Genomic DNA, 12,604 nt, shown 5'->3' with positions numbered 1-12,604 from the left:
AGATAAACAAATGCTCAATAACCAAATCACTCAACGTGCAGAGACATGAGTTCTGCGGTCGATATCCTACGCGACCAAGAGTCCCCAAAACATCGAAATTAACTATAAGTGGTGGTAAACGTAATATTTTAATCAACTTGCATATGAGCTCGTACAGAAGGAAACGTATTTACTACAATAGAGTTAATAATTTTGACTTTCTAAAACTTCATGATGATTGACGGATTTTTCATGTAGTGTCAACATACTAAACACGTTTTGTCTCATCACTTTTTCTATCTAGTGGTGCTGAAATTAACGACCACAATTGCTGCAATGTCCCCAATTTTTGTTCAAACATTATTAGCTCTTATGACGGACCAAAAACTGGGTTATATTGTTCGTTTTTATGAAACTGCAAACAAATCGGATTTTAAAAAGAAGTTTATATCAATTCAATTCAATGCAAAGTTTCATTGCCATATAAACTTTACAGTTTGTGACATATAACAACAACAAAAACAAATAAAGACAATAACTAAGTAACTCAATATATATCTACAAATTCGGGTAAATATTAAAGGGTCCCCTGTCCTCAGTTTCATTGACTTTTAATGGAGGATAGCTGCTGCGATTGAGGTTCCACCTATGTAAACACAACTGGCAATCATCCAAAACAGCAGTTAGATGTTACAAAATACGTCATACGAACTGTTCAAAAGTACAATGGCTGTAAAATACCCATTTCCAATGTTCAGTACAAACCAAGAAAATAAAAGCCAACTGAATGAGCTATCCAGACTGCTGATAGTCTTACACAGTTCTAAGTGCACTAAGTGAAGCTGAGTAATGTCTTTTCCTATCTTACCATTACTTTCAATAATTTGCTTGGTGAGAAAGCTATTGTATGTCTCAAAGTTTTTATTTTTAAAAAAAAGTAAATGCTAATTCTCGGCTTTTGTCCCACTGATCAAAGAAAACTCTTGTTCCGTCTGGTTTATAAGAAACATATAATATAAATGTCATGTTGACAAAACAGAGAATCATCTACGTAATAGCTGAAAGTTCAAAGTCTCTAGTTTCCTCTAGAAAGTCTCCAACAAAAAGACCAATTGTTATTCGGACACAGTTCGTTCTTAGTAGAAAGGCAAGGATACAGCAGCAGCCAAACCGTATCAGCGTCTTCTTAAATGTTGGTTTTGTTTCTTTGAAAATGTGAATCGGATAAAAAAAAATGCATAGCCATGACATTACAATAATATACCAGTGCAACGTATGCACAGTGTCGTTTGTGTTCAGAATGTCTTAGTTTTTCCATGGAATTTTAGCAGACGACTTTTCGGATATTTCTTTCTTTTTTGTCAAAGTTATCATGGCTTCGTCAGTTAAAAATCTTCCTATGTAGCTAGACTGTTAAGATTTCAAATACAGTTACTGTGAGTTGTAATAAGTTCACAGGCTTCAGCTTTATAAGAAGTTTTAAAAGTCACACTTACTGACACTTATAATGTGACAACTTTAAAAGAACTCATAGATCAAATCATTAATTACTTATATGTCCATTCATTAAAGTTAATGGTCATCCTGGTATCTTCAACTATTGAACCCAGTCTGCATTGATATTCTTTTTATTATTTGATACCAAAATAAACAAAAATTACAAATGATTACTGGTCTGAAATTGCAGATTGTTTACTTTAAAACAATATGCTTTTTATTTTTTTTATTTTTACATTTATACAAGTATAAGTATGGCCACATCATTTGAAGGTAAAACCACGATTGCAGTATGGAATTACGAATATATTTTCTTTCGATATAAATTTGATGTAACAAGAACAGCTTTTTACACTTGTAGGCAATGTCTTGCTCTTAACATTACACCCTATGGCAATTGGAAAGAGTGATTCACGGAAATAAGTCAGTTTACTTGATGATCAAATTATAAATTCCGAAAGTTTTTGAAATGTGACAACTAATTATATATAAGGACATCTATGCGTGGGGTACATCTTATCGCTATTTGCCCGCCATTACTGTATATCACACAAGTTCCCGTAAAATTTTGACGTCATAAAACAAAATATCTGACGCCACAATGGAAAAGTGATTGTTGTATGCGTCAAAAGTTCAAGCGGCCGGGTCAGACGGGATTAGCGATAAGGTATCATTAATAATCTATAAATGTGCAAAGTTAAATTAATTTTCTTTCATACCACCCATATTTTTTCAGAATATCAAATATTCGTTCTCTTGGAGATCTTTATCTGATCCACCCACTTGTGTCACATAGTCTGCGATCCTTATCAATTTATGAGTGTCGAGCAGTGAAGGGGTCCAATTTAGCTTTTTTGAAAGCTAATGCTTGAATTTGATTCAGAGATATTTGAAGACGACAACAAGTTTCTTTCCCCTTACCGTACTGAAATTCAAAGTTAGAAAACCGCCAACAATCGATGTGTAAACTCATGAAAAGTTTTTAAAAGTTTAATGTAAGACGATGCCAGTTGGTTTGAGTTTTATTGTCATGAAGGAAGTCCTTAAATATCACGCTGGTCTCGCTTCCATATTAACCTGATTAAGTTCATTTTAGTTCCATTTTGGATTCTGTCACAGGCCAACGACAAATTTGTGAGGAGAAATATGCATTAATAATAATGCATGTTTATTTATATATTGTCAATGCATTGCTAACTGTAATTAGGATAATCTGATATACATGTTAAAAACCAAAGTAGTCCTTTGTTAGTGTATTCATATTGTCATTTTGTTTAGTTTCTTTTATGAGAGGGGGTAGGAGCTAGGGGTCCTGATCCCGAAATCACGGGCTAAAAAACACCTGATCCAAAAATCCTGAGCTTAAAAATACATGATCCCATAGTCCTGATACAGGTCCTATCCCCCCTCTCTTATGGACCTACATTTTTTTTCTGTATTCTGACATCAGACTTTTGAACTGAGTGTCACTGTGCTATTGTGGTTTTGTTTTTTTCTACATTTGCCAGAGGTATGGTGGAGGGTTGAGATCTAAAAAAACATGCAGTGATTTTCCTACCTTTTTTTCAAATGGGGCCTGGGCCCTATGCTTTAGGCCATAATAAATAATAGGTTTGTTTGTCCAAACGCTACCTACACAGAAAAAAGCTGCCTACTCAAATTCTTTTATTGTCCTGATTTGAAGAAGTTTTTTTTAATCATATAGGCATGAAGACTTATAAACATCTGATACTTCAATTTCGTTAAAAAAAAAAAAAAAAAAAAAAATGCCTAACGTAAGGGTACCCAAATTGCACCGAGTACCCAAATTGCACCTATTTAGAAAAAAATAGCAATAAAAATCTTACAAGATTTCCTAGAGACTAAACAAGTTGTATTTTTATAATTTGATACTATGCCCGTCTTTCAACATAGGTAAACATATTTAGTTATACACAAAACGTTCACAGTATTTATCAACAGATGGACTGTTTACTGAAAAAAACAAAATGTACGAAAACGTCACCATGCGACGTCATCAAAACGTCATCTTTTTAAAATTGGCAAATACAATATATTATAAGTATCCATTTCGTAAAATATGAATAGTAAGCATGGACAAATATCCAATTGTTCAAAATATTTGAAGAAATTAAACAAAAGCTCGGTTATTAGACTTTTGATGATGTAAATTTAAGCATGGATGCAATTTGGGTACTCCTCATTACAGAATCATGGATAGTTTGGAGGTTGATTCAAACCCATTTTTTAATGACTCAATATGGACTAAAAATTAAATTGGTGTACCTATATGACAAAGAATGATAGGGCTACAAAATAAACACAGTATGGACATTTTTTTCCTGATCATAAAAAAACGTAGGTGAAAAAACTGTCAAAATAGGTGCAATTTGGGTACCGTCACGTTACCTACCTACCCATGGGTAGGGTTTGGGCAAACCAAATTTTTTTAAAGTGCAGCCTTTGGCAATAGGGCTCTTCACAGTTAGTTCGGCCATATTGGATAGGGGGCAGATTTTTTGGAAGGAGGTGGAAATGGTATGAAAGTGTGGGAAATCCTATGTGTGTTTCCAAGCAACAGCTCTGTTTTAATGATGTTTTCCCATATTTTTCACACCATTTTTACCTCTATTATGAAAATCTGCCCCCTATCCAATATGGCCGAACTAATCGTGAAGAGCCCTATTAGGAAATGTGTTGAATAAAGTGTGAATTGGGGAAAAAATATATCATGTATATTTTTCATCATAGTTTAAAGTGGTAGAATAATTTGTTCAATCATACTTTGCCAAAATGTTTTTTTGTTTTTTGTTGTTTTATATATATATGTTCAAAAATATAATAAAAATGATACCTTATGTAGTTCGCTTAAACTGAATGATAGAATTGTAAATTAAAATACAAGCAGATAGCTATTTGAATATAATGCTGTGAAAATATCAAAAGAAAAGATAGGGTCACCATACTTTTTTTCTGGCTAGCATGCAAATAGCAAAATTCCATATTGGTTCCTTCAGAATATGCACTATTTCACAGTTACCTCCCCTTAAGATGCCAATTTCAAAAAATAAAAAAATCATGTAAAAAAATCATCTCATTTGTTCTTTTAAATGAAAATTCACATGAGTTATCTGCATTCCTGCACCAAATTTAGCTATTTTTAATGAGGTTATTAATTTAAAAAAATCCTATTTTCTAGTATGACCAATTTTAAACATCATTTTTTTTCTTGGTTCATTTTAAATGATCAAACTTGATTAAATTCAGAATTTTCAGTGTTCATTTGGGAAAAGAATAGGGTTTTTCTAATTGGGAATGGGGCCTTTATTCAGACCCAAAATAAAGTCAGAAAAATCACTTACATATTTAACCTTGCTGCATTTTTGCACCTGTCCCAAGTCAGGAGCCTTTGGCCTTTGTTAGTCTTGTATGATTTTTAATTTTAGTTTCTTGTGTGTAATTTGGAGTTTAGTATCATAGTATGACGTCCATTATCACTGAACTAGTATACATATTTGTTTAGGGGCCAGCTGAAGGACTCCTCTGGGTGCAGGAGATTCTCGCTGCATTGAAGACCCATTGGTGGCCTTCAGCTGTTGTCTGCTCTATGATCGGGTTGTCATTCCCCATTTCCATTCTCAATTTTAAATAAATTTGAGTCAAATCTGTGAGCTATAAATGCCTGCTAAAATCATTATTCTTTGTTTAACTACAATTTATTCTAATAGCTCTAACAATTTTTTAAAAATGTTGCTTTTGTTTTGAAGTATTTCATTATTTAAAGGCCTGTATTTTAAATCAAAGTAAATAGACAAACATGACAATAGACCATATTTATTTGAACAAATACAAAAGTAACATTTACCTGAACATTAGTTTTAATGTCATGAAATTTAAACAACAAAACTGACAATTATATATAAAGTCAGAGGTTTACAGTATTTTCTAAATCAACATCCTAAATTATAAAATCAACAGTTATAATTTCAACGCATTTGAAATAATTGAAAAAATTTGAAGTTATACAATGTAATTTGTTATGTTTTAAGGTGGTATGGGAGTCTAAAATAAAAATGATAGAATTTGTTCATACTTTGCCAAAACGTAGTATCTATTGATATAAGTTGAAAAATATACTAAAAATGATAGGTCACCGCTCATTTTTTCGAGGTACAGGACGTGACAAAATGCCAAATTTTGTATGGATTATACAGGAAAAAACACCATTTTTGTGATTAGAAACTAAACAAAATGATAGAATTTGTTAAAAATACTTAAGGAAAAGATAGCTTTCAGACAATGCTTTAAGAATATCAAAAGAAAAGATAAGGTCACCGTGCGTTTTTTTCGGTTAAAATACAAAATAGGAAAATTCCATGTAGAATCCTTCAGAAAATGCACTATTTTAGAGTTACCTCCCCTTAAAATGCCAATTTGAAAAATAAATAAAAACAACCAAAAATATTCAACATTTGCAAAGGTATTAATATTTATGAGTTATATTCTTATAAATTGGTTCTTTAAAATGAAAATTCACATTAAATATCTGCATTTCTGAATCACATTTTGCTAACTTAATTGAAAATATGGACCTTTGGTTCTCTGTTTTTTACAATCCAAGATGGAGGAAGACACCCATACCACCTTAAAACCAATATTGTTGATTTGTTTATCAGTGAAATAGGTAAGTGGACTAGCACTTTGGATAATGGGACCAGAATTCCCACAGAAATTTTATAGTGTTGTTATCTCATATGATTTGCGCAATTACCCGACTTTGAAAGCTATTTTTTTCCATCTGATAAGTTGAGCCTTTTTCAACTGATTTTTATAGTTCGTTCTTATGTTGTACTGTTATACCACTGTCCAAGGTTAGAGGAGTGTTGGGATCCCGGTAACATGTTTTACCCCGCCACATTATGTATACATAGAAATAGGAAGATGTGGTGTGAGTGCCAATGAGACAACTCTCCATCCAAATAACAATTTAAAAATTAAACCATTAAAGTACGGCCTTCAACACGGAGCCTTGGCTCACACCGAACAACAAGCTATAAAGGGCCCAAAAATTACTAGTGTAAAACCATTCAAACGGGGAAAACCAACGGTCTAATCTATATAAACAAAACGAGAAACACGTATATATTACATAAACAAACGACAACTACTGTACATCAGATTCCTGACTTAGGACAGGTGCAAACATTTGCAGCGGGATTAAACGTTTTAATGGGCCCAAACCTTCTCTCTTTTTCTGAAACAATAGCATAACATCACAACATAGAAAAACATACGATAAAATATCAATTGGCAGACTTAACTCAATCAAAAAACGTATGATTACACAATGAACGAATAAATTTGATCTGCGATATCTGAATACAAATGCACAGTTAATTAAATATTAGAGACAAACATTCATGACCAAAAGGCTAACAAACAAATTCAAACACACTGAGAAATATTTAACCAATCAATGTTCACTTTAGAAAAAAACCGTTTTTTTATAATCTTGAAGTTTATACAAATGTTGTAAGAATAAGTGAAAAATTGAAGATATTACAAATAATCCAAGCTGGTATACAGACAAGATCCATATAAATAAAAAATGACAAAAAAGCATTATAAACAGTATCAACAGGTCGAATTAATAAGAAAATACGATTTGAGAGTACTCGCAGTTACTGACAGCTAGTTAAAAGCCAAAACCAATTAATAGTAAAAAATCATGCATCAGAGACTAAAATCGACTAAAACACATCACAGGGATTTAGTATTTTAACGTCATTAATAGTCAAAGAAGACATGACTTGTGCAATGCCAAAAATAAATGTATCGACAGGTAGTAGTATAGTGAAGAGCGACTTCTATAGAAATAAAAGTTAACGTGGCTGTGTCCCCTATACATCTCGCCTCAAAAGATAATGAAATTTAGTTATGTTTTAATTTGCTAATGACAAAATCAATATTAGTGCCAATGTGAGTATACATGTATGTGTCTATCCCAAGTCAGGAGCCTGTAAATTCAGTTTTACAAATCCAGTTATTGCAAACTTGATTTTGATTTTAGTATGATTAATCACTAGCCATGCTTAAGCATTGGATTATTTAAATGTAGAAAAAAATGGGGTCATGTTACAATTTACTTAATTTACATGATTTAGGTCACCATCTTATTTTCCAATCAAAAACCAGCATTTTATTGTGAAGTATAACAATAATATGAATTACCCAATTGTATAGTCTATCAAAGTAATTTTTGTAGTCACAAATATCGAGTTGATATTATTTTGAATTTATATTTTTAGATGCTGACTTTGCCATGTTTGCAATGACCTTGAAACAGATTTTTGTACTGTTGATATGGTGTAGTATTTGTTTGGGACAAGATGTATTTGTCAACAGGTGTCATGGCAACAGGAAATGCAAGGAGAAAATTATATTTAATGTTACTGTTAATACACAGGTTTGTTTCCATTATAAATTAAACAAAAACTTACAATGCTCCATCAAGTTTTTGTTCAAGGACATTAAATAAAAAATAAAAAAAATCAGAACTGTTTTCGCTGATTAGAAAGAGATTTCAGCAATACATATTCTATTTATGTGTTCATATGAGGGGTTGGAGGGGTCCTGATCCTAAATTCCCATGCTTAAAACACGAAAGAAATTTACATCCTGACATTCTGAAATTTGAAAAAAAAGAATTTCTGGATCCTGAAAGGATCAATTCCTGAAATCCTGATCTTAAAAATATCTGATCTTGGAGTCCTCAGGCCTCTACAATAACTTTTTTTTCAACTTGTCCTGTAGGACAAGTACATACCAAAATTTACTTGTCCGAATGAAATTGTTACTTGTCCAAAAAAATTCCATTAAAAATAACCTTTTTACATTTTTAGTTGATTAAAGGAGCAAAACGTATTTAAACAATATAACAGAATTTAAGGTATTTCTTTTGAAATGCCTTTCAAAAATATGAGTCAAGTACAACTGCGAAACTAATCATGTCACAGGAATTAGGTTCTAGTTTTTATCAATGCTAGTCTCATCAGACTCTAAACATGAGGCACCATCTGATAGGCCTGTACACTCATTGGATTTGTATTCTGTTTTGTTTTTTAAGTTGAAAAAAGTTTATTCAAATGCAATCAATAAAAAGAAGAAGATAATACATCATAAGGTCTGATTGCTTATAAGACAACTCTCTGCAAGAGACCAAATGACACAGAAATTAACAACTATAGGTCACCATATTGCAAGTATTGGTTTTTTTTTCTACTTCTGATCAAATATGATTTTGTGAATTTTATGGTAAATCAAAAAAAAAAATTTGTGAAAAAATTAGGTATGGTATTTATTATAAGGAACAGAATAAGGTAGCAAAATGAGGTACTGATTTGTCTTGGTCCCGAAATGTCTCCTGCCTTGTCAAACTGTCTATCAATCATGTCTACTAAATATGGCTCCTACGGTGCCAAACTGTCTATTAAACTTGGAGCTGAATCTTTCCAGGTGTGGAACTGCAAAGCGCATCATTGATTCAGATCAGTAAGACTGGTTTCCGAGAAAACTTTTACCTGTTAAAAAGTACCTGACAAAGAACCAGTAAAAAATTATCGATTGCAAGTAAACATTTTGAAGGAAAAGGTTTTGCATTTGAAAAAACAGAAAACAGAAACATGTCAAATTAATATTTGTTTTCTTGTTTTTTGTTTATAATAAATACTTTGTTCATCAAGGTTGGATTAAATTTATTTTCTGCAGAATAATTGCACTTGTCCCGACGGACAAGCTTGATACAGCTTTAACTTGTCCGACCTTTTTTCCCTCTGGTACCGGACAATCGGACAAGTGTTATTGTCGAGGCCTGATCCTGACAAAGATCAGACCCCCCTCATATGAACCTGTATTTTTTTTATTACTGAATAAATTTTATTGTCTGATGTAATGTCTTCCCTACAACCAAGGTCTTTGTCTTTGAGCAACAAAAAAAAGTGAACATACATTTAATCATTGAAATCAACATTTTGGTGCAGTTTGTGGTTTAAGATTTTCTGAGATATCAATTACAGTGTCAAAGTCTGGTTTCCTGTTGGCCAGTGATATCCCAGAATACCTAATTTCCTCATATCGCCAATGTTACACAAATAGAATTGTTTATGTAATTGTTTTAGTATTCAGAAGGGCAGAAAAATAAAATTAATAAGTTCAAAAGTAAGTTTATGTCCCTCTCAAAAAAGAAAGTCTGACCTTGAATGTTTTTTAGGTCAAATTTTGAAAATCTATAGTATTTGTTGATTTTCAACTAATTCAGATTAAAAAATTAATGTTTTTTTTTTAAAAACTCAACAAAGATCTCATTTTGATTTGCCCAAACCCTAAACAATAAAAGATTTTGAGTAGGCAGCTATTTTCTGGGTAGATTGGTTTAGGGCAAATAAATGTTTTAATTTTTATGGCCTAATAAAATTGACAATAGAAATGGATACTTTGACTTGTTGTTTTTTCAGCTTAAGATGAAACCAGACTATTTGAAGATACTTAGGATAACAGAAAAAGGAAATGGCAAAAATTTCACCTTGATAAACCCTGTTATACTCAAGATCAAGAGCTATCCACCAAAACTGATATATCCACTCAAACTAGTACAGGTAAAATCGCCTTTTCAGAACCTAATGGACTATGGGTAATCTCATTGTTGGTACACCAAAATGAAATTGATGTTACATCATTTGTTGAAATTCCATTGTTTAGTTAGTTTTAAACCAATTTTAATGTTTTGGTGTGCACTTTCAACAATTTTAAGCAAAATGCATAAGATTCTGTAGCTGTGAATACAGCACTGGCAAATATATGAAATGTTGTGACCATAGTCTAAAATCTTGGTAACTAATGATTTGATTGTTGCACAATCAATTATTTTTATTTTTTTATTTTAAACCAGTCTAGTGTGTTAAAATAGGACATGTATATGGTACCAATAAAAAAATTGTTACGAAAATAACCAGACTTATATCAGAGAACAACAAATAATATTATAACTAACCAATTATAAAAATCTAGCATTTTTCAAATAGAACCAGATTTAGACTTAGCTTTTATTAAACATGATAATAAAAAAGTAGTAAGCCAAGAAAAAAGAATTTCTGCTTGTTCTGTATAGTTGACATACTGTGGATTTTAGTTTAATATTTTAGTGGGTACCAATTTTTTGTTGATTGTAAAAAAACATGAATTTAAATGGATATATTTGCTTTCGTGGTTTTGTCAAAGTGTGCAAAAATTGTAATTTGTTGAATTACACTTAAATTCATGATTCACCTGCACCCACAAAAATTGGTATCCAGTGAATAATAATAAATTCACAATACTAAATCAAAATGGAATTTGTTTTCAACATGTACACTAAAGGTGTTCTCTTGATTTATGAGAGAAAAGACCAACTTCAACATTTAATTCCAATTTACCACTTAAATACCTTTCATCTCTCATCAACTTCCTGTTATCTGTATGTTATATAACTTGGGGATCTTTAGTGAGCAATGGTTGACAGCTCAGTTCATTCGACTTTCATGTCAATTTTATGTTTTCATCAAGTTTATATTATTGCAGATAGTTAACAGTAAACCCTATGAAGTATTTTACCATAAAGACAATACAGATTATTACCCAGGATGCAATGCTAAATTATTGGATCAACAGTGTGGGCAAGGATTCAAGGTATTTTTAGTTCATATTTGATTACTTTATAATCCTCTTCATGTACACTTAGGGGCCTTGTTGGCTGAGTGGTCTAAGTAGTTACTACTGTTATCACTACCCAGCTGTCAACACTTGAGATTGTGAGTTTGAACCCTGGTCCCATAAGTGCACTCAACTCTAATTTTAACAGACTAGGAATGTCAGTTTTCCTGTTGAAGGTTGGTGGTTTTCTCCAGGGACTCTGGTTTCTTCAGCTAATAAAAACTGTCTGTCATAAAAAAGTACAAAGGCAGTGTTAAAAAGTGGTGTTAAAACAAAAAAACCCAAATCTAATCTAATTATGTATACTTGCACATGAGACAATTGCTGTCTTGTGCCCTTCTTTCTGCTTTTCCCTATGTCATTTCCACCTTTGTTGTGCTTTTTCTTGGTTTTTTCCTCTATCTGTCTTCACTTTATAATTTGGTAAAACATTGCCAATCCATTTCAAGCATTTTTCTCTAATTTCTGCTCTTATGTCTCTGTGATGTTTTATTTCTGATGGTTTTCTGCTAAAATGGGATTGATTTACTTGATATATATGTGACTGAAAAAAAAATCTGCAAAATATATGTTTTTGGTATCCTCTCTTTCATGTCTAAGGTAAATACAGTAACAAAGACATAGTTTGAAAATAGCCAAATAAAAATAATTGCATTGAAGTCTGCTTCACATGAAAAAAGATAGATATAAGAATAGGATGGCCTTTACCTAAGTATTGATTTGTTAAATGGGTTAACTTTATGATGCTTTTTTCCACAATAACAAGAAACTTCAGCTAATGCAAAATAAATATACACACAACTTGATGTTTTCTAAGGAATATTTTGACATGTATATTTTAGGGATTTTGCTGCAATTGTGACAACAGAAAGGAGAATAACCCTTATCACATGAGAGGAGGACAGGAGTGTAGTACAAATGTTTCTAGTACACATTGTATTCAGTATGATCCATTATGGTCAGTATTAATTAGGTGTTTGGATTATTAGTAGATTTTAGTACATGTAACACATATAGGCTATACTGGCATGACTAGTATATACATGTATAAATAAGATTGTAGTGGCAATAGAAATTTATAGAAATACAGCTGTTCAAGTCAACCATTTGATAACATATAGTTTTAATCTCCACAAAAGTTATTGACACTGATAGAGGTAAACAGAATACAATAAATGGCATAATACTTTTTACGACAAAGGTAGTTCCAAAATAGAAAAAAAATAAGTAAAGATTGAATGTTTTGTTTTTGTAATTTTATTGAGGTGTAAAAGCATTCACTGCCAGATAAATTTACGAAAAAGAAGCATTCAATTCGTATAGTTACATTTTTATGCTGCAACCACGAAATTACGAGTGACAGCAACTTTTTGTTTGTTTA

General features: G+C 31.7%; 1 protein-coding gene across 1 annotated transcript in view; it reads left to right on the top strand.

Annotated features, from left to right (window-relative positions):
• Positions 1-7,807: 7,807 nt before the first annotated feature.
• Positions 7,808-12,604, top strand: part of LOC143069432 (hapless 2-like) — a 34,154-nt gene continuing 29,357 nt past the window's right edge. Inside the window, exons 1-4 of the mRNA XM_076244062.1 lie at positions 7,808-7,942; positions 9,990-10,130; positions 11,092-11,199; positions 12,066-12,181. Of these exons, the coding sequence (XP_076100177.1) occupies positions 7,808-7,942; positions 9,990-10,130; positions 11,092-11,199; positions 12,066-12,181 (500 nt within the window). The remainder of the gene's footprint in view (positions 7,943-9,989; positions 10,131-11,091; positions 11,200-12,065; positions 12,182-12,604) is intronic.

The sequence above is a fragment of the Mytilus galloprovincialis genome, chromosome 3 (assembly GCF_965363235.1).
Source record: "Mytilus galloprovincialis chromosome 3, xbMytGall1.hap1.1, whole genome shotgun sequence".
In the NCBI taxonomy this organism is placed as follows: Eukaryota; Metazoa; Mollusca; class Bivalvia; order Mytilida; family Mytilidae; genus Mytilus; species Mytilus galloprovincialis.
This window is presented reverse-complemented; position numbering and strand designations above follow the sequence as displayed.